At 37.1% G+C, this 23,044-nt stretch overlaps 1 protein-coding gene across 3 annotated transcripts in view; it reads left to right on the top strand.

The window, feature by feature from the left end:
* LOC111060337 (acetylcholinesterase) overlaps positions 1-23,044 on the top strand; it is a 517,878-nt gene that overhangs the window by 451,313 nt on the left and 43,521 nt on the right. For all 3 annotated transcript variants that reach the window (XM_039439675.1, XM_039439674.1, XM_039439673.1), the window contains 8 exons: positions 3,397-3,638; positions 11,324-11,601; positions 14,431-14,784; positions 15,313-15,580; positions 16,459-16,644; positions 17,291-17,438; positions 17,951-18,114; positions 22,364-22,573. In XM_039439675.1, the coding sequence (XP_039295609.1) occupies positions 3,427-3,638; positions 11,324-11,601; positions 14,431-14,784; positions 15,313-15,580; positions 16,459-16,644; positions 17,291-17,438; positions 17,951-18,114; positions 22,364-22,573 (1,820 nt within the window). In that variant the 5' untranslated portion in view covers positions 3,397-3,426. The remainder of the gene's footprint in view (positions 1-3,396; positions 3,639-11,323; positions 11,602-14,430; positions 14,785-15,312; positions 15,581-16,458; positions 16,645-17,290; positions 17,439-17,950; positions 18,115-22,363; positions 22,574-23,044) is intronic.

Genomic DNA, 23,044 nt, shown 5'->3' with positions numbered 1-23,044 from the left:
TATCAGGAAATTGTCCAAGTATTTTTATTTTTCAATCTGATTTGTCTAAATAACCTAAAAGATGATGTTCAATTATGTGGGAGGTTGAGTTTATTACTTTTTTTTCTTTCAAATGACAATAAGATGATATTATTATAAATGTTTTAATTATTGAATAATGAAAAAATTTTTGATCACCTTTCTTAGTTCCATGTTAGCGGCTGGAAAGGGTACTCTTTCCGGCCTAGGCCGGCAAGTAGCCTGTTCTGACGTCAGACGAGAGTCGTCTGCAAACAATGTCTTTCAGATCTACGTAGGGACTGGAAAACAGCTGCTTTCTGTGCAGTGTGGCGGAAAATATAATTTCTCGCTTGATGAAATATGAATGGTTATTTTAAACGAGAATGAACAGTTTATTTTACAGCAATAGATTTGTATCAGCTACCGTCTATAGAAGGCATTGACAAGACAGAGGACCGGCAACGTTTTTTCCTATCTTACTCCACTGTTATTATAACGTGGACCTCACTAGGCCTAAAACTGATATTCTACAAAATAGAAAGAAGAAGACAGAGAGAGAGAGAGAGAGAGAGAGAGAGAGAGAGAGTGAGAGAGAGTGTGTGTGTGAGAGAGACATCCAATCGCCCTGGATCATATTAATTCCATAGGACATGAAAATAAAAATAAATCATGATAACATGATAAACATTATCTAGAAGAAGATTGATTGATTGATTGATTGATTGAGTACTTCATTTATGTAGATTACAATATACTGGCTTATACACTTATATACAATAGCTTACAATACAGCAAAATTATAGATGAATTTACATAATATAGACTAAGAAAATAATTATTGAACTGTATATGATATGAAAAAGCAATTTGTAATATAATAACTATAGATAATAATCATATTGTTATGCATCTACATAAATTGGCGGAGCTTTGGACATATCAATGTCCATTCTTCGGAAAGAATATTAAAAATATCCTCCCCACTAACTCTCTACCAAAAGAAGAGAGAGAGAGTGAGATTGTGTTGTGAGTGAAACCTTCTCTCGCCCTGGTTCATATTAATTTCATAGGACATGAAAATAAAAATAAATCATGGTAACATGATTAATCCCCACACTCTTGATAGACATCTAGCCTACAATACCACAATACATTTCGTCGATATTTCATTATCCGAAATACAACATTGGCCTCATTGTCACTTCGGATATCAAGTTGCAGCATTATATTATTACTAGTTGACGTGTGACACAAAACATGGCCACCACACGTATTATTCCATGTTACAATTTTGTGACACAAGTGACATTCGAATGTGTCATGTTTGCCCCAAGTTGGGGACAGCTTCTGAAAACATGTGACAAAGTTAATTTATCAACATGGCTCGGTCAATACTTCTTGACACATGACAAGGTGACGCTGCCAAGTTTCATGAGACTACATTCAAGTGTACAGTCTAGTCATGAGTCTTCATTCAAGTCACAAGTTTATTTTGTTAAAGTTCATTATATCTGATGGTTTCTTGATCCATTCCGAGCTGCTTTGTATTAACACACTTTTTTATGTATTTGAACACGACATGCAGTCAATTATTAAGTAAGTAATTTAAAACTTTTACTTAATGACTGAAGTACTTTCGACCGTCTCAACAGACTGTTGAAAATGATCGCTAGACGGTCGAAAGTTCTTCAGTCAAGTAGAAGTTTTTAATTATTTACTCAATAAATTGACTGCATGTTGTGTTCAAATACATAAAAAAGTGGGTTCATTATAGCGTTATGAATACAGTTTGCGGTTTGAGTATAGAAAGTTCAATCGAAGCCTGTTTTGAAAGTTATCTATGATATGACAAAGAAAAGAACTGGCTTATACACGTACGAAGTAGGAAAACAATGCTTATCATGTGACAAAGCAGAAGGGAATATCCCTTCGCAGCTTCAATATTATTGACAAATCTCAACAATGTGAGAGTACAATAATTGATTATTTAGCATAGGACTCAATCTCAATTATAGAAATTTATCAATGAGGGTCGCTTTCTCCAAAGCTGTTGAATGATACGTAACTGGAATTGAATGATAGGTAGAGGAAACAGGAGAAGTGAGAGAGTGTGTTTCAGAGAGAGAGAAAGAGTGAGTGAGAAAGAGAATAGAATAGAATAGCTGCCTTTGTTTTTACCTAGAAGGGCGGAGTTAGGGTGCAGCCGGCCCTCTCTTACACTCAATCCTCTAGAGAGATAGAAGTAAGAAAGGTGAGCATTTGAGCGATACAGAAGATAGAAAGAGAGTTTGAGAAAAGATATAGAAAGAGAAGAAGAAAATTCGAGAGGGACGAAGTGAAGAAACAGAGAGAGAGATTGATTGATTGATTGATTGAGTTCTTAATTTATGTAGATTACAATATATAATGGCTTATACACTCCTACAATAGCTTACAATACAGCAAAGTTTTAGATGAATTTACATAGTATAAACTAAGATATTAATTGATGAGTGTGTGTGTGAGAGAGAGAGGAACAGCGAAAGATAAAGGGATTAGATTGAAATTTCAGAGTTCTTTATTTATGTCTGTTACAATATTTGGAGAGAAGGAGGATGTTACAATATAGAGAGGGAGGAAGAGAGAGCGAGAGTGAGTGTGTGTGAGAGAGGGACAGCGAAAGACATTGAGTGAAGATGGAGGAGTGAGAAGAGGAGAAGTGAGAGAAGAGAGAGAGAATGAGTGAGTGAGAGATACCCAAGTAAGAAGATGTATATTGGGTCCAAGATTAGCATGGATTCACGTAGTGGTACAGCATCCGGTTGAGATTTCATTTCCGGTTGCAGTTTTGGGGAGGTCACATAACCTCAAATGTGTCCGGTCACATGACCCAGTTCAATGCATAAATCATGCACAATGTATGCTGATTCTATTCCATACCTCAAAAACACCATTCTGTAGCTATAAAATGATATGAGAACCTATTCCATTCGACCAACAAATAATAGTTGACTTCAAATATCTTAGTTAGAAGGAGTGAGGGGGTCCATTCTTTAAGAACTCCATGATTTCATAAAGGAGGAAAAACTATTTCATTCGACAAGGACAATATATGAGCTGGGAAATAGTTTTAGGACTTCTCAAAAGCAACGTGTTGCATCAATATGCTCTCCCATATTGAGATGAGGACACATAATTTTGTTTCGATAATCATACTGTTTCCAAAATTTGATGTTCTCTTTTTTGCAATTGTTTGATTGAATTGATACGATGTTTCTTTTAAACTTGAAAATGGTCAAAGTAAGTCGAAACTAGTTGTTAAAATGTTTAAAAGTTTTGGAATGTTTCAAATAAATAGGGTTCTCATGTTTTTATATTGTTCCTATTAATGTTTCTCTTCTATTTTGTTGATTTCAGGTGTCCTGCTATTGGCAGTGTGCCGTGGCGATGGTGGCAAGCTTGGGCCACCTGGGTGGTGGTGGAGGGGGTTGCCTCTGGCTGGTGCTGCTCTGTGGCTGTGTCCTCTGGTGCGGTGTTGCCACATCTCTCAGGCATGCACGTCACCAGCTGCCACCGGACCAGGCTGCGAACCCAAGCCCGAAGCACACACAGGCCATTCTCAGGCGCACTCCGCCACATGATCCACTCGATGCTCGCAGGTTGGTCAATCCACTCAATCATGACTCTCCTAGATAATAAGTTCAACACTCAACTCAATTTGTCAAGTGCTGCAGGCTCGTATCATGTAGAACACCTCGTGCTTCGCGCTCGGTAAGGAAGCTTCAATCCAGAATTCAATATTAAAGCGAAAAAGCGCTTCACGCTTGTAGGATTGGCACGCACCTCGCGCTTCGCGCTCGGTAAGAATGCAACACCTGAGCATTCAATATTGGATGGGACAAGCGCTTCGCGCTTGTAGAATTGGCACTCACCTCGCGCTTCGCGCTCGGTAATGATGAATCTCCTGAGAATTCAATATTGGTTGGAACAAGCGCTTCGCGCTTGTTGTATTGAAACGCGAAGATATCAAAATAGGAGGGAGCATGTTTGAAAAGGTTACAAGCTTCACAAATTTGGGAACCTGAGTGAACTGCAGAAACTAAAAATATCTTAAAAGATTGAACGCAGAATAAGGTTTGTATTGGCAACCGTGGATACTTCCGAAATTGCAAACTGCTCAATTCAAAACTCATCACCAGGAATACCATAATGAGAATTTACAGAACTCTCATAAGGCAACTTTACATATGGATGTGAAACATGGACGATCATACAGAAAGACTGCAAAGTTTGAAAGAAAGCTTGAAAGGAGGTTCCACAGCTCAATAGAATGAAAATGGAGAATCGAGAATAAGGAAGAATGTAGAAATGTGATGGATGTAACAATAAGTAGAAGTAAATTCGTATGGCTTTTGTTGGTGGGGAGTCCCTTGCGGGAAGGTCCCACCGCCTGAATATATCATTTAAGCCGTCAATGGGCCTTACGACTGTCATACTCCAGCCGGGACCGACAATTTGACGTGCCCATCCGATAACACAGGAGTCATCTGGTTGAAAAAGTCTTGGTTGTGAGAGGGTTTGTACCCGGGATCTCTATGCTGCTACGCAAGCACTATATCCACTAGACCACGGATCACTCCACGGATGTAACAATGTGAGTTTGTGATGAGGAACACGAGACAGCGAAGCTTGGAGGCAGATTGTGGAGGACGCCGAAGCCCACATCGGGCTGTGGCGCCAGGATGAGTAGTAGAGAATGTAGCAGAGGAAGTTATAGAGTAAATCATCATTTGCCATCATCAATGTTCAATCTCCAATCTCAATGTGAAACGCGAATTTCGAACTGGATTTTGAAGTCAATTTCTCCTTCATGAGATCACCAACTGAAAATTCTCAGTAGCAACTAGAAGTTTGCAAGCACCGGTGAGATCTTGTTTAAAATAAAAACTCTGCTTTCATTGGACGGGTCACTAAAAATGGAAGGGTTGGAAAAAAGTAAGAGAAGGGTAAAGTAGATAGAAATGAAAACAGAGAGTAAGTGTGTGAGAAAGAGAGAGCGTGTGAGAGAGAGTGGAGAGCGTCCATCGGAAGTAGGCAAACGAATCAGATGTTGAAATTGGCATCCTTGCAACGGTCAGACCCCCTGGGAAATTATTGATTCATATTTCCTTGCCGACTGCACCAAGTGATTCCCTGTGTCACCGGTCTATCTCATTCTATCTCCTTCTCCCTCTTGTCTCTTTCATCCACCCCCTTCATCCAATCATTTTTCTCTCCTCATCTAATCTCCACAAAAATCACCACCCTCCTTATCTCATTTTTCTCCTTTTCTCATAGCTATAATCAATTGAATCTATGTGTTTCACTAGTATCCTATTTTGACGTATCTCTCTCAGTTCCATTTTGGTAGAGAGTTAGTGGGGAGGATATTTTTAATATTCTTTCCGAAGAATGGACATTGATATGTCCAAAGCTCCGCCAATTTATGTAGATGCATAACACTATAATTATCTATAGTTATTATATTACAAATTACTTTTTCATATCATATACAGTTCAATAATTATTTTCTTAGTCTATATAATGTAAATTCATCTATAATTTTGCTGTATTGTGAGCTATTGTATATAAGTGTATAAGCCAGTATATATTGTAATCTACATAAATAAAGTTCTCAATCAATCAATCCCATATAAAAAGTGATTTGCATGAATGGAGATGTCCATAATGTGATTCACGTTATAAATTCAGCATCTGATCATGATTAGTGTTTCTATCCTTGTCTGTCATCAGACAAAGCAGATAGCTCTATCCTGGAGTAGTGATATTCAGAGAAAATTCTAGAGTGGAAAGTGATTTCAGGTGATAGACGGTAACAACAGAAACCTCCTTAAGAGTTGAGATGAATTGCAATTCCTGAATTGAAGCACTGTCGGCTCACGACTCTTCCCTGATAAGCTATGAATCTCAATCATGATTAGAATACTAGGATGACGATTTTTTGAGGACCACTTTCTATTTGATTAAATTTTGATTATTTTTGTTTGTGTTTCTTATTGTACTAGAATATCATCCTCATGTATGAGTTCTTGTATGTAGAAATGACAGCAGATTGTAAATAAAATTTTTTTTATTAGGAATAAAGAACTTTTCGAATTGAATTGAATTGAATAGAAGAAGATGAGAGAATACAATGGGGAGAATAAGGAAACATAGAGAGGAGATAGAGATGAAGGATGAGAATCAAGGAGATATAAGGAAAACTAGAATACATGAGAATCGGAAGGAGAACTGGCTAAGAAGGAATGCATAATGATAAGAAAAAGTTGAAAGGAATTGGATGAAAGATGAGAGACGAGAAAGCAATGGAGAGAGAGAAGATGAAAAGGAAGAATAAGAAGCAGAATAGAAAAGAATAAGAAACAGAAGAGAAACTAGGAGATATGAGGAAAAGAGAAAGACATTAGAAGCAGAAGAAGAACTGTTTGAGGAGAAATGTATAGGGATGAATAAAACTTGAAAGGATCTCATTTCTAACAGATGCGAGACGATAAAGCAATGGAGAGAAAAAATGAGGATTAAGAGAAGATAGAGAGGAAGGATAAACAAGCAGAGGAGAAACAAGGGATATCAGGAGAAAAACAAGAAGACATGAGAAGCAGAAGAACTGGTTGAGAAGTAGGAGAAGTAGTGCTGAGTAGTAGGAGAAGTAGTGCAGTGAAGTAAGAGAAGAGAAGATAAAGCATTGGAGACTATATCAAAATTAAATGTAGATAGAAGAGAAGGTTAACAAGCAGAGGAAAAACAAGGAGATATGAGGAGAGAAACAAGGAGACATAAGAAGCCGAAGAACTGGCTGAGAGGTAGGAGAAGAGCTGCAGTGGAGTAGGAGAAGAAAAGATAAAACATTGGAGACTATATGAAAAATTTAATGTAGATAGAAATGAAGGTTAACAAGCAGAGAAAAAATGTGGTGTGGCGCACTCTCACTACTTTCCTTGCCGTTATGAAAATTGATCACCTGACGCTAGTGTTCACGCGCATCTCAAGTCTTCTATTCGAAGATCTAAGCCAGCTGGTGACAAGAAACTAACGCTGGATACACACGAGATCTGCTATCTTTTCATAGTGAATGATTCAATAGAATCAACAGTTGCCTACAGCTTGCAATTGAATAATCTCATTTTCTCAAATTTCAAGCTTATTTTCAATTTTAGGTGAAAATGTTACAGAACATTTATTGTAGAGATTTCCATTCTCAATCTTTTCCACTCAAAATTTTCCGTTTAAATTATATGTGAGATCTGATAATTGGAAATCAAAAATCAAATTCTGCATAGTTGGGGCGGAGCTCCTGGAATTTTTACAGATATGAGACTTGTGGCATTTGATATAGCTTATCAATGACTATTAAATTTGATCAAAATCGTTGGAGCCGTTTTCGAGAAAATCGCGAAAACCCCCGTTTTTGACAACATTTTCGCAATTTTAGCCGCCGTCTTGAATTGCATTTGATCGAAATTGTTCGTGTCGAATCCTTATAGTGTAAGGACCTTAAGTACAAAATTTCAAGTCATTCCGTTAATTGGGAGATGAGATATCGCACATACACACACACACACACACACACCACACACACACACACCACACACACACACACACATACAGACCAATACCCAAGAACCCTTCAGGGGACCTCGAAACGTATAGAAATTTGGAAACTGGGGTACCTTAATTTTTTTCGGAAAGCAATACTTCCCTTACCCATGGTAATAGGGCAAGGAAAGGAAAAATTGAATGTAGATAGAAAAAAAGGTTAACAAGCAGAGAAAAAAACAAGGAGATATGAGGAGAAAAACAAGAAGACATGAGAAGTAGGAGAACTGGCTGAGAAGTAGGAGAAGAATTGCACTGTAGAAGGAGTAGTAATATTGAGAGATGTAAGTGGTTGAGTAGCCTGTCACAATGGGTGGCCTAATTGGATGTGCTGAGCTGCACAATGGCACAATGGACAACAATAACTTGAACAGCGCACAATGGAGCGACATGTCACCATATTTTTGCCTCTCTCTCCAACTCTGCCAATTAGTTTGTTGAGTGTTTTTTAAGCTCTGATTTTGTTTCCCTATGTATTAAGAAAATAGTAGGTACCCTACTGATACCCTATTTAACGAGTTTAAAGTATTTAATACTAATCAGCTGTATGTTCGATCCCTACTTATGCACATCTACAAGAATAAACCAGACATATTCGCTCAAGTGCAACATGGCTACACAACCAGGAGCTCGGTGAACGGTGACATTGTTATTCCTGAGGTGCGTACATATATTCGCGCCGCGAACATGAGCAATTCACTTTTAATCAGCTGATGCCAAGCTTTTTATATCTGTATCTTACCGTTTCTGTAAAAATACAGATATAATCAGCTGATTAAAAGTGAATTGCTCATGTTTGCTGCGCGTATATCTGTACGCACCTTTAGAGTATCCAAATCAATAAACACAACAAATTCCTTCTATAAAGCAAGAAAACTTTACTCAAAACTCCCCAAACACATAAAAGACATTGAAATACGGTCCATAGGCGTATACAAACGCCACATTTATAGATGGCTTTTGGAGGTTAGTAAGATAAGAATTTTAGATTTTCTTAAATCAAATTATTATACTTTTTGTTAAGACTAGCCTTAATGCATGCTGAGTCGGTTGGCCATTGTGCTGATCCGTTTTTCTTGTTCTTGGCTTGACAGTGAGTTTTCTGCCCCTCATTCATTTTTCTCTCTCTTCTTCTTCTCCACTTGATACTTCATTTTTCCATCTCTCATTTCAATCTTTTCCATCATTCACATAATTATATTGTCATGTATTTCATTTTGTTAACTTATTATGAACTATTGTCATCATGCATGGAAATGCAAATACAATGTATTGTGTTCGTAACATGAAAATAATAATAATAATAATTGTTGAATTTCTGGGATTTGAAGGAAGGATTTGTGATTGTTTCATAAAATAAGTTAGAGGAAAATCAATATAATGTGATTTCAGTTCTATTGATTTCGCTCTTCTTCAACTCTGCCAATTAGCTCATCCTGTTATTTTTAGGCTCTGATTTTGTTAATCTATGTATTCAATTTTTGGGATTTGGAGGTAGGATTTTTTATTGTTTCATGTAATGAGAGAGAGAGGAAAATTAATATAAGGTGCTTCCACTCCTATTAATTTTGTTTCTCTTCAACTCTGCCAATCAGCGTGTTGTGTGATTTTTAGTCTTCAATTTTTTTTACTATCTTGAGTATGAATTTTTCAGGTTTGATGGGAAGAATTGGGATTGCTCCTTGTGATGACGTTGAAACTAATTCTTTCTCATAATTCTCATAACGGCAGTATTTGATTAATATTGGAGTGATAACAACATTCTCTATCCTGTAATATAATAAGGAAAAGAATTGGCTTTCACACATATGGGATAGGGAATTCACGAATGACGCATCATCCCGTCTAAACTACTGGACTGATCAACTTGAAATTTTGCATATAGATTCTCAATTCACCGAGGATGGTTATAGGCCCATTCTAAGATTCCAGTAGGTCAAGTTTCCAGTTTGACAAGTTTTTCAATTTGACCCTTGCAGAAGGGCTACCTGCTAGAAATATAGATAAACTTAAACTCCGTTAAAACCACGAATTGGCAAACTGAATAGAAACGAATTGAACGTTCAGTTTGAACGGCTTTGTTGGAGCACAAATTCGAGTTGGCTGACCTGATTCCTCATATACCTGATCAGAATAATATTCAGAATCAATTTTCAATTTTAACATGAATACGAGTAGCTAAGGATAAGGAAACAACTTACCGTATTTTCTATACTGAAAAAAATATATCTGAGAGTAGGTTTAAATGTTACCAACATGTGAATAGGATGGAGGAAGACAGGCTACCAAAATTGGTGATCAACCAAGAGCCTGTAGGCAAGAGAGACCGAGGCCGTCCAAGGAAAGGATGGGAAGATATGAGGTTCGGGACAGGCAGAGAAGAAGAAGAAGAACAAGAATACGAGTAGACAAAAATAGTTATTACTCTGATAGTTTCGATAGATATAGAATATCTTTTCGGGGAGCCTCATCTCAATCAGATAAAACTATAAAGCGCATGAAAATTCTCTTGAAAATGGTTTCAATTCTGAAACATATTGTGAAAAATAAGTATACATGTTGGGGAGAACACTTTGATTTCAAATTTTATTCAGAGACGTATTTTCGGTTTGAGATTGTCACATCCACGTGGGACGAGAAGAGATTTCTGGAACTCCTATAACTTTCAGCTCTCACTGTCCCCTCGAACTACATGTCACAAAACGTCGACCAATCAGGTGCGAGTACACTCCCGCTTATTGACTGCTCGGTACAAGGCCACGCCTTCAACGCGCTGTCATTGGCTAATGCTTTCTCATCATCAGAGAGACGAATTATCGAAATTTGGGAGAGGAATAGCACAAGGTTATCGAATTTTATCTCCCCCTATCATTTAGATTATGTTCTTATTGTATGAATCTATAAAGAATCATAAAGACTCCATTCTGTTGAACCGTTTCAAACGATTGTGTTTTATTTTCAAGTCAATCCATTTTTTTCTTTCATGATTTTCATTGCATCTAGTTAAAGACTGAAAAGCTATTCTATTCTGACTTAAAATGATCATAACGCCCGGTTTCACAAAAGCCGGTTAAATTTTAACCGTGAATAATTTCAGGAGAATCTATCAGAGAAGGCCTCTAGAATAGACGGCTTTTCTGATTGATTCTAGTAAAATTAATCACGGTTGAGATTTAGCCGGACTCACCTTACCTTACCTGGTAAAAGTTTTTAAAAATGTAAATATCCAAGGGAAAATAATTTATTCTATAGAACTCTATTCATTTCCCAACTGAAAATGAATAAGTTATGGTGGTTGACATAGAATTAATGCTAAAAGTGTGTTATTGTTGTATATTTGATTAATAAAGGCAATTATTTAACTATTATTATTATTATTGAACGAAAATCCAAATTGAATTCTGTAATTCACCCCGAGGACTCCTGCTACTGCAAATATTGACAATAGGGTAAACAGCTAGATGGAAATTCGATGTTTAACCAATATTAAAGTAATTTCCATCTGCAATTATTATTCAAGTTATAGTGCTTAAGATCTTTTTTATCTTATCATTATTTTCCGCCTCCTGCTCCCCATGTTGCTACCTGTGAATTAACTCCTGAATAAGTGAAACCCATTGGTTCAGTATTTTATATTGTTAGTCTTCCAAGTCAATCCATTTTAAGGTGAATTTTGCCCTGATTTCAGGTTCGGCCTAGACCTGAGCGACGGCGTGGGTGTGGAGCGAGTCGACCTCAACATGGATGACACTGTTGCCGTTGAGGAGGAGAGCGATGAGGAGGAAGAGGAAGAGGAAGAGAGTGGTGGAGGAGGAGGAGGCGGTGGTGGAGGCAGCAGAGGGAGACGGGAAGCTCCCATGGTGGTGCATACCACTAAGGGTAGAGTGAGAGGAGTGACACTCACTGCTTCCACTGGCAAACAGGTGGATGCATGGTTGGGGATACCTTATGCGCAGAAACCTATAGGTGAGTAAAAAGATAATGATTTATTTATCTCAGATGAAACTTCAGAAAACAATTACCATTGTTTGAAAATTTCAATTGAATTCGGAAAACTATCTATCATTCTCGGAACATGTTTTCTTCAGAAATATTAGAAAATGTTTTTTTATGTTCTTCTTCCATTAGAGTTGGAACCAGTTGTGTTATGATAAAAAGAGAGGTTACTTGATAGCTTATATTCTGTTTCAATAATCCAATAAAACACTCACTTTCTCCCAGGACTACTAGGATTATTGAAACAGAATATAAGCTATCAAGTAACCTCTCTTTTTATCAGAACACAACTGGTTCCAACAAGTCTTTGTTTCCCTCATAATGAAATTTGAGATAGTTGATCACATCTTCATGTTACATACAAAAAGATACAGTTTATATATCTGTTTGTCCTTGATAATAAAGCTACTATTTTCCAAATTATATTAATCATTCATTAAACTCTTTATTTTTGTCATATGAAACAAGTTTGAAATTTTTTTTTCACAGATGGAGATAAATAAGTTGCATTCGTTCAATTCACAGCATTTAATTGGAACTTCGTTTAATAATAATTAAACATTTTTTTTCCAGAGAAAATCCCCCTTTCATTTGGTTTTCCATAGACCTTACTATCCACGAAGATTAGTGATGTGTTCCAATCATCAATCTCATTTCTTGCTTCTGATCATTATTCATGAACGTATCTGACTGATGTAGCATACAAGACCAGTTCTCTTCCTAACAATATGGATATAACAATTTCAAGTCGATTTATTTCAATGGTGATCTATAGGTTCTTACATTCTTTTGCGCAACAAACACGTTCCTTTTTTCTCGAATCTTACCTCCTGCGAAAATAGTATATTTCGCACCTAGGGCCGAAAATGAGATTTTTCCGGCTCGAAACCGGTTTTCAAGTCCGAGGCCGTAGGCCGAGGTCTAGAAAAGATTGAGAGCCGGAAAAACATTTTTGACCATGGTGAGAACGTTATTTTTCGCCACACAGAAAAATAAACAATATAAATATGAGAATAATTGTTTATTAGGCACTTCCGAAAGCAAAACAGGAAGGTCATAGCTCTAGCAAATCTGAGGTAATCTGAATATCAGGAGATTGTCCAAGTATTTTTATTTATTTTTCTGATTTGTCCAAATAACCTAAAAGATTATGTTCAATTATATAAGATGTTGAGTTTATACTTTTTATTCTTCCAAATGACAATAAGATGATATTATTATAAATGTTTTGATTCTTGAATAATAAACACAAATAATGAAAAGTTTTTTGATCAGCTGTTTTAGCACACTTGAAATTTTGCCAATCTGAATGTCAACATCAACTATGCTTGTTGTCGTTGACTTCGGAAGTTTAGGTTAGAGGTTCTATCCTATTCTGAAAATTGAATTTGAATAGTTTATAATATATATATCTTATCTGTATTTTATTCATCCAAATAAAATGATAGTATCTTATTGCAGAATACTTATTAAACTCTAGAAGCATAAACTGATTCCGTTTCATAAACCATTTTGTAAACACGTTCACATCAAATCAGAATCAGCTGACTTCAGGGTTATTTACAGCCCTAGGGCCGTAAAACTCTTACCGGCCTGGTCAGAAAACAATCATTTTCGGCCTCCATATGACGCACGGAAACCAGCTCATTACATCCAAGTGGGGCGAAAAAGAACTTACTACACTCATGAATTATGATTCAAACCAAGCAATGACATTGATGATTGCGACAAATCACGAATCTTCTTCGAATAGTGAGGCCTTTTAAACCACGTTTCTTGCTTTTGAGCCAGACTAGTTTGCTGTATACAGAGAATAAAATTCAACTGGCATGTTTCAGTCATCTTTTTATAACCAGTGGAATAGGTTATATATTTTAATCGATGTATTTTAATCGATAATATAATCGATAATATACTCAATATATTCTTATCGATGTTTTCCAAGTACCCTATGCTTCCGTTACCCCAGACAACCCTAAATAAATATCAGCTGAGTATGTTTTTTGCTAAAAACTTGTAAATTTCGTTGAAAATACTAAATTAAATGGACATTTCACCATTGCTCGGTTATATTATTTTTGCTTGTAAAAAATACTGCAACTCTGTTTAGTATAGGGCACGACCCTGATAACAAATAAACCTTTTTCCCCACACTGCACAGAAAGTAGCTGTTTTCCAGTCCCTACGTAGATCTGAAAGACATTGTTTGCAGACGACTCTCGTCTGACGTCAGAACAGGTTTCTTTCCGGCCTAGGCCGGAAAGAGTACCCTTTCCAGCGGCTAACATGGAAGTAAGAAAGGTGATCAAAAAACTTTCCATTATTTGTGTTCATTATTCAATAATTGAAACATTTATAATAATATCATCTTATTGTCATTTGAAAGAATAAAAAAGTATAAACTCAACCTCCCACATAATTGAACATCATCTTTTAGGTTATTTAGACAAATCAGAATAAAAAATGAAAATACTTGGACAATTTCCTGATATTCAGATTACCTCAGATTTGCTAGAGCTATCACCTTTCACTTTTGCTTTCGGAAGTGCTTAGTAAACAACTATTCTCATATATATATATATATTGTTTATTTTTGTGTATGGCGAAAAATAGTGCTCTCACCATGGGCAAAAATGTTTTTGCGGCTCTCAATCTTTTCTAGTCCTCGGCCTACGGCCTCGGACTTGAAAACCGATTTCGAGCCGGAAAAATATCATTTTCTGCTCTAGGTGCGAAATATACTATTTTGAATTGAATAGAGTTTCGTTGGAAATATATATTCGATTTTCCGTTTTACAGGTCCGCTGCGCTTCCGCCACCCCAGACCACCCGACCGCTGGGACCACGGTCATGACTCGCACATCCTCAACACCACGCAGCTGCCCAACAGCTGTGTGCAGATCATTGACACCCTGTTCGGTGACTTCCCCGGCTCCACAATGTGGAATCCGAACACGCCGGTGTCCGAGGACTGTCTCTACATGAACGTGGTGGTGCCTCGTCCTCGGCCAAAGCAGGCCGCCGTCATGGTGTGGATATTCGGCGGAGGTTTCTACTCGGGCACGAGCACACTTGACGTATACGACCATCGCACCCTCGTCGCTGAGGAGAACGTCATACTTGTCAGCATGCAGTACAGGGTTGCTTCGTTAGGTGAGTTGACAATTCCTTGATGAATAACATTGGTTCTTATAAGAGTGTTCACACATAGAGCAACTGTTGCTTTCAAATATATTACATTAGTTATTATGCGAGTAATCACATGGGAGCCACTGTTGCTTAAAAAAATTTCATTGTTTCTCATTGAATTATCCACACAAGAGCAACTGTTGCTTTAAGGTAGATTACATGGGTTCTTATGAGAGTGTTCACACATAGAGCAACTACACAGGCACTAGCACATTCGATATCTAAGACCATCGCACCCTTGTCTCCGAAGAAAACGTCAGCATGCAGCATAGGTTTGCCTCACTGGGTGAGTTGATGAATAACGTTAGTTCCCATGGGAGGGTTCACACTAGATATTCAGATATTCACATTGGTTGTTAGGAGACATTTCATACCTAGAGCAATTACTGCGATCTTCCCTGGATGTGAATTATTGTTTTGCCATCCACGGCAACCCACGCAAGCCACCCCTTACCATTTCCATTTTAACCTATTTCTGTTTGTCCTGCACAGGTTTCCTGTACTTTGACACGGCGGAGGTGCCCGGCAACGCAGGACTATTCGATCAGATGATGGCGTTACAGTGGGTCCACGACAATATCGCCGCATTTGGCGGCAACCCACGCAATGTGACCTTGTTCGGGGAGTCAGCGGGCGCAGTTTCGGTGTCACTGCATCTGCTGTCGCCGCTAAGCCGGAACCTCTTCAGTCAGGCTATCATGCAGTCGGGGTCGCCAACTGCGCCCTGGGCTATCATATCCAGGGACGAGAGTATTCTCAGGTACGTGGGAAAAATTCGTTTTTAATGACTGTTGAAGTTGGTTTCTCATCAACTCTGTTGATGTTGAAACACTTTATCCCTAAGACACTGAGTTTCGGTTGCACAAGAGCCCGTTAAATTTTAATCGTGATTAATTCCACTAGAACCAATCAGAGAAGTCTTCTTTTCAAAAATTCTTCTCTGATTGGTTCTTGTGGAATTAATCACGGTTGAAATTCAACCGGCTTTAATGTAACCGGGCCAAAATTTGTTACTTCATTCTCAAAAACAATTAATGAATTCATATTCCAGACATTGAACATCCCAATTCATATGGGTAGACTATAGCCTACCATATTTATGTGTTGCTGTAATGTTCTTTAAGTAACGTACCATGTTTCTGTTTTGAATTTGATGTGTCTGATATCCATATTGGATGTTATCGACTTGATTTTAGTCAATATCACTCAATTTTTAAACTTTTTGAGAAACTAATTCCGGTTATTACATCATTGTCAATCTCTAGTGAACTGGATCTCACAAGAGAGTTCATTGGAGACTGACAATTGTGTAACAACTGAAACTGCTATTAGATATTGAATAAATCAGAGATTGACAATGGAGTAACAACTGAAACCATTCCTTTTACTACTAAAAACATCTGTGGATTTGAACAAATTCTCAGTCTTTCTCTTTAATATGGATATCACAATATCATCTTCTCAACTAAACAAAAAGTGAAACTGCTATCTTTAAATCTTCCAATAAGTCAATGGTTTCGGCAATATCAAGTTGTTTTCTCTATTGATTGTAATTATTGTATTCATTCAAATCACTTTCAAGAAATTGAACTTTCATTTATGTATTGATAATATTAACCCTGTTTTCTTTTGTAACAGAGGTCTGAGACTAGCAGAAGCGATGGGCTGCCCGCATAATCGCAGCGAAATTGCAGAGGCGACCGAATGTCTGAGGCGGATGAATGCCTCTGACCTCGTGGAGAATGAGTGGGGAACACTTGGCATCTGCGAGTTCCCCTTCGTGCCAATTGTCGATGGCACCTTCCTGGACGACCATCCTCACAGGTCAGTCAATCTATCATCAATCAATCGATCAATTAAGCCTCGTTTTCACTAGTAGAGTTAGTGGTCGAGTAACTGGCATACTAACTCCACCGAGCTAACTCTACTCTACTTAATTGGTCGAGTAACTGTTTTCACTACAATTAAAAATAGTAGAAAAGTGCCTTGTCTAGTGAACAGAACTAACCATCAAGGCTCAACTCACACTTACGCGACTCAGGTCGAGAAGATATAGTCCAGAGCATGTGTTTTCAAATTGTGACACTCAGACCAGTCGACCCTAGTCTCCGCGACTGTCACCGTTTGGAAAAACACCTCATGCTCTCGACTAGAGTCTAGTCTCTTCTTGACCTGAGTCGCGTAAATGTGAGTTGAGCTTACCATGAACATTGGGACAGCTCAGAAGACAGTTATTACTTTCTCAGGGAAGTCTACCACTAACTATATTAATGCAAACCCGTCTTAAAGTGATCATATCAGCTTGTACTTATTCTAATATTTTCTTGCAGGTTGCTATATTATGCAACGATATCTCTGTTTCTTGGGTGTAGGACTTATCTCGTAACATAATAAACTGTTTATATATTTCATCTTCTAATGTATATTCTTAGACTTGTGAATAATTGATCCATTTTTTAACTTTTTTCAGGTCGTTGGCAACGAAAAACTTTAAGAAAACAAACATCCTGATGGGTAGTAACACGGAGGAAGGATACTCCTTCATCTTCTATCATCTCACTGAGCTCTTTCGCAACGAAGAGAATGTTTACGTCAACCGGGACGAGTTTCTACAAGCGGTGAGTTCATCAAATTAACACTTTTCTTGCTCAAAAAAATTCATAAAATATTAAACAACAAAACATCAGAATATTCCAAATTTGAACTGTGGAATGACAAGTCCACATCTTTCAGACTCCATTTTCGAAGTATAAATCTTCTAAACTCCAAATCCAATTCAATCTTTACTGAAAGGAAAGGGTAAATCAAACAAGTCAATTGCTAAAAACCCAAGAGCTAATCTTGAACGTTGATATTGTGACACCATTTGAGATGTAATTTTATGTGATCTGGCGTGTGTTTATTGCACCTTTTAGAAGCTTCTTTGATGAGATGATGAGATCCTTCATGTTTTTTGGGCACTTTTTAGTAGTTTTTTGTGGTTAATTTGATGTGATTTGTCGTGTATTTTGTGCACTTTGTAGGAGTTTTTTTGTAATGGATTCGATATGTTATTCTTTATGTATTTTGTGCACTCTTAGTGAGCTATTTTATGATAAATTTCACGTGATTTGTTCCATTTTTGTGGCAGGTTCGAGAGCTGAACCCGTACGTGAACAATGTGGCTCGTCAGGCGATCGTGTTCGAGTACACAGACTGGTTGAACCCTGATGATCCGATTCGCAACCGAGATGCTCTCGACAAAATGGTCGGAGACTATCAGTTCACCTGCAATGTCAACGAGCTTGCTCATAGGTCAGCATTATTTCGCCAAATTACAGTGACAATAATTATTTTGCTCTTAGGGCCGTTTGCACAGTCAAATCTTGAACTGAATTCGAACAGCTGGTGGCTTAAACTCAAAATGATAAGAAACAAGACTTGATATGAATTTAATCCAGTTTCAAATTGTGCAAACAGCACTTAGAGGCTCTCAAATAATAGGAATACAATCAACATAAGGACAATTAAATTTAAAGGTGTGAACAAAACCAAGAAGTCACAGTGAAGATTGATACCACTAAACAGTACATAATATAGTGAAAAGTTCTGCTCAAATTGTTCAAATGATGGTTATAAGCTGGGTTATTCAAAAACATTCGAGCAACATCTTCCAATATTCTTCACAATTATTGGAGCAAATCATATTACTAAACACGAGACCATTTAAATGTGCTGTATTTATAAATATCCTAAGATATTGTCAAAAGTTGGTTCTGGATAAGAGATCTAGAAACTCTCAGATAGTTTGTTATCAACTGACAGGTAACCTGTCAAGCAATATAGTTGATATAAATCTGGTCTTCCAGCTTACTCTCCATTGTATTGGATCACAGTATGGACCATCATAGTGTTGAACCGATAGTGCAACCGTCTTTTTGAGCTCTAGCAGTGACTCTCTTCTTCTTCGGCTAGTGCCTCTTCGTTCCGAGTATTGGCGATCAGCCTGACTATGGCCTCTTTCACACGATAGGAGACGTGCAACTTGAACACTGAACAGTGTTCTCGTTTTTTTGTCGAAGTACATTGAGTCAAATCGTGTCTTTCACATGGTGACTCCTATCCAGGAACCTCGTTTTGTCACGTCTTTTCCCCTCGAGGCAAGCAGAGGCAAGATCTAACAACTACGCCGCCGTTTGCGAAAAGTATGACTCATCACTTTTTTCTCAAAGTCTAACTTCCTTAAAAATATAGATAGAAGATTTCTGATTTCGGATTTGGATTCAGCGACCCCAAATTCTTTAGAGCGTAAGTCCCGTTTTCGAAAATATCCGAAAACAAGGAAGTTATGGCTGTTTTTAATAAAGCTTTCTATTATCATATAATTATACGGTAAAAACGAACAGGTACTGTACTATACAGTACGTAAGTACTCTAGCTATTATAATACAACTTACACTGTATTCGTGTAGGAAATTTGGTAGGTTATTTATCTTGATTTCTGAAAATACCCCAAAATAAGGGAGTAAGATAACTTTGAAAAACCAAAGTTTTCCTGCCGATTGAAGAAACATTAAAAATTAGTCTAAGACATATTATGTCTTAGAATAAAAACGTGTAACAAATATCAGATCACTATTCAAGCTATCAAGCTTTTCATAAATTTATTTGTCTCCTCATGGCAGAAGGTTTGCGCCCAACGTTTTCACTTAAACATTTCTATGATTAAATTGTGATAGAGAACATTATCGTATTGATCTTCTAAATCCAGTTACATGTACATCGATTTTCGTAAAATTGATTTTTTACCGTTCCTATGAATTCTAAGAATTCTATGAATTGTTTATACAGGTTCATCACAACTTCTTAAATAACAATATGTTTGCTTCAACAGAATTCATAAGGACGACAAAACATCGAACAACAAAAAAACGCTTTCTGAGTAACTGGCTTTAACAAAGCATGGCTTCACGAAATACAGTACGATAATTTCAGCAGTTCTAATACACAGACATCACTACTTGGAATGTCATGACATTTTCTATTCTTTCAATTCCTATTATTACCATAGATCGATTCAGATCAGCACAATGTTTATACTGTATGTTCATAATAGATTTTTCTGATTGTAAAAAGAAATAGTCAATAATTGCTGGGAATTTAAAGTGATATTCAACGATTTGAACCTGATAAATTGGATTGTTGAATGACAATTGAAATTCAGTGAATTTTACTGTACAACATTCCTTTTCCTCATATTTTATTGGGTGATGAGTGGAGATGATTTATGATTTCATATTTGGATTCATCTTTTCATAGTTCAATATTTTTTTGGAAAACTAGAACTTTTAAAAATTAAAAATGTTTATGTATAAACTTCTCAGGTGTTCAAAAACTTCTTAAAACCTTTGCCTGTCCCTTTGTGAGGCTGGAGTATTATTATCTTAGTACGTACTATATAATCATATGATAATGGAAAGCTATATTAAAAACAGCTATAACTCCCTTGTTTTCAGGTATTTTTGAAAATGGGACTTACGCTTTAAAGAATTTGGGGTCGCTGAATCCAAATCCGAAATCAGAAATCTTCTATCTATATTTTTAAGGAAGTTAGACTTTGAGAAAAAGTGATGAGTCATACTTTTCGCAAACGGCGGCATAGTTGTTAGATCTGTCGGCTTATTCGTAAGATCCCCATGTGAAAGTACAGGAGAGCTGCAAAATATGAAATATGATCTTCCGTAATATGATATTCCAGGAGCGAGGTCTCTGCCGTGTGAAACTGGCCTATGGATATCTTATTTACAGCCATCCTGAAAAGTTCTGTTGTAGTTTTGGAGAACCAGGTACGCAGGTTTTTCAGCCATGATATTCTCCTTCTTCCTGGTCCTCTTCTGCCATAGATCTTTCCTTGGAGAACGGATTTCAGAAGGCCGTATTTTTCTTCATTGCGCATGATATGGCCAAAATATGCAAGCTTCCTGCTCTTGATGATGTTCATCACTCCCAAATCCTTATCCATTCGCTCCAATACAGCTTTGTTGGTCACTCTGTCCATCCATGAAATTCTCAACAGTCTTCTATACAGCCACATCTCAAAAGCCTCGAGTCTTTTTTCAGTTGACTTGGTCAATATCCATGACTTAATCCCATAGAAGAGTATTGAGTGGAGGAGTTTGATTTTGATGTGCATATTAAGGTTGTGACTCTTGAACAGTTTTGCCATCTGATTGAATGCAGCCCTCGCTTTTTCTATTCTGCATTTTACATCTTGAGAATGATCCCATTTCTCATCGATCAAGGTTCCCAGATACGTGAACTGTTGCACCCTCTCTATCGGCTTGGTGTTAAGCATCAAGTCACATCCTCCCACTGCTCCCTTACTTATCACCATGAACTTTGTTTTGTTTACATTGATTTCCAAGACATATTGTTCACTGACGCCTCTTATCTTGTTCACAAGCTCCTGCAGGCTGTTCATGCTGTCAGCGACAATTACAGTGACTTTAGGCTACCCTGATAGTATCGTCTATTAACTTCTGTTACTATAGTCCAGTAACTTTTGGCATGGAATTCATTGTTATATTATATCATACTTGTTGAACTGATTTGGAAGATCAAGACATATAAATATTTCAATTTATTTTCTCTCTTACTTTCCCATTCTTTTCTATCCAACTCCTCTTCACCATTCATTCCTTTTTCTCTCACCCCCCCTTTTTCGGTAGAGAGTTAGTGGGGAGGATATTTTTAATATTCTTCCCAAAGAATGAACATTGATATGTCCAAAGCTCCGCCAATTTATGTAGATGCATAACAATATGATTATTATCTATAGTTATTATATTACAAATTGCTTTTTCATATCATATACAGTTCAATAGTTATTTTCTTAGTCTATATTATGTAAATTCATCTATAACTTTGCTGTATTGTAAGCTATTGTATACAAGTGTATAAGCCAGTATATATTGTAATCTACATAAATAAAGTACTCAATCAATCAATCAATCAATCAATCCACCCGCCTATGGAAAACCATTATCGACTAGATTGTTTTCCTCCTTTCATTCTGTTCTATACTGATGTGCACTTCAACTTCACCTCATCGATGTTTGTAAGCGATAGGGAATATCCCCATAGGAAATATTATATTTACACCGTGTAATGTGATATAATTACTCAAAAATTTCCAATCTGTAGAGATTTGAGTGAAATATTTTTGTTTTTAATCAGTTTTTTAATATCAAAATTCAAAATTGTTAGTTTAGTCTTTAGTTTTGAAGTGGAAATTGGACTTTTTGGAGTGAAAGTGAAATCTTAACCTTATTTTTTTGAAACGTGTATTTTTAAAAATTTGGGAGAAGACAGTTTTTGGTTATGCCTGTTGTCTTCTCCCAATCATATTATATTTATCATAATTATGATCTGTAATGACAATGAAATAAATGAATAAATGAATAATGTATAAATCCGCCTTCATGGAAATTATAACTTTAAGTGGCTCTATGTGAATATATTGTGATTAATTCATTCTATTAATTCATCAACTTATTTGTTGTAGGTACGCAGACACGGGCAACAACGTGTACATGTACCTGTTCAAGCATCGCTCTCTTTCCAACCCGTGGCCGTCGTGGACGGGAGTGATGCACGGAGACGAGATCAGCTACGTGTTCGGGGAGCCACTTGACCCAAACAAGTCATTCCAGCCAGCTGAGATCGAGCTCAGTCGACGCATGATGCGATACTGGGCTAACTTCGCCAAAACTGGGTGAGTAAACTGAAAAAACAATTTAAAAAATATATTTCAGGGTCGATTTTGTCTGGTTGGAAAAATTATTCTTTAGTGTCGATTTTGTCTGGTTGGAAAAAATGAAAATCATTGGTTCTTATGAGAGCGTTCACACAGAGCAACTGCATTTTTTGGAAATTTGTATTGAGTGTTATAAGAGTGTTCACACATGAGCATCTGCAATTACAAGAGGTTTCAATTGGGTGTTACGGGAGCGGTCGCACAGGAGCAACTGCAATTGCAAGAGGTTTGCATTGGGTGTTACAGGAGCATTCACACAGGAGGAACTGCAAGTTTCAGAGATTTTCATTAGATTTTATGGGAGTATATTCAAACAGGAGCAACTGCAATTATTAAATATTTCCATTGGGTGTTATGAGAGTGTTTGCACATGATCAACTACAACTGCAAGAGGTTTGCATTGGGTGTTACGGGAGCATTCACACAGGA

The sequence above is a fragment of the Nilaparvata lugens genome, chromosome 13, assembly GCF_014356525.2.
Source record: "Nilaparvata lugens isolate BPH chromosome 13, ASM1435652v1, whole genome shotgun sequence".
Classification (NCBI taxonomy): Eukaryota; Metazoa; Arthropoda; class Insecta; order Hemiptera; family Delphacidae; genus Nilaparvata; species Nilaparvata lugens.
The sequence above is the reverse complement of the archived record's forward strand: the minus strand, read 5'-3'. Positions and strand labels throughout refer to the sequence as shown.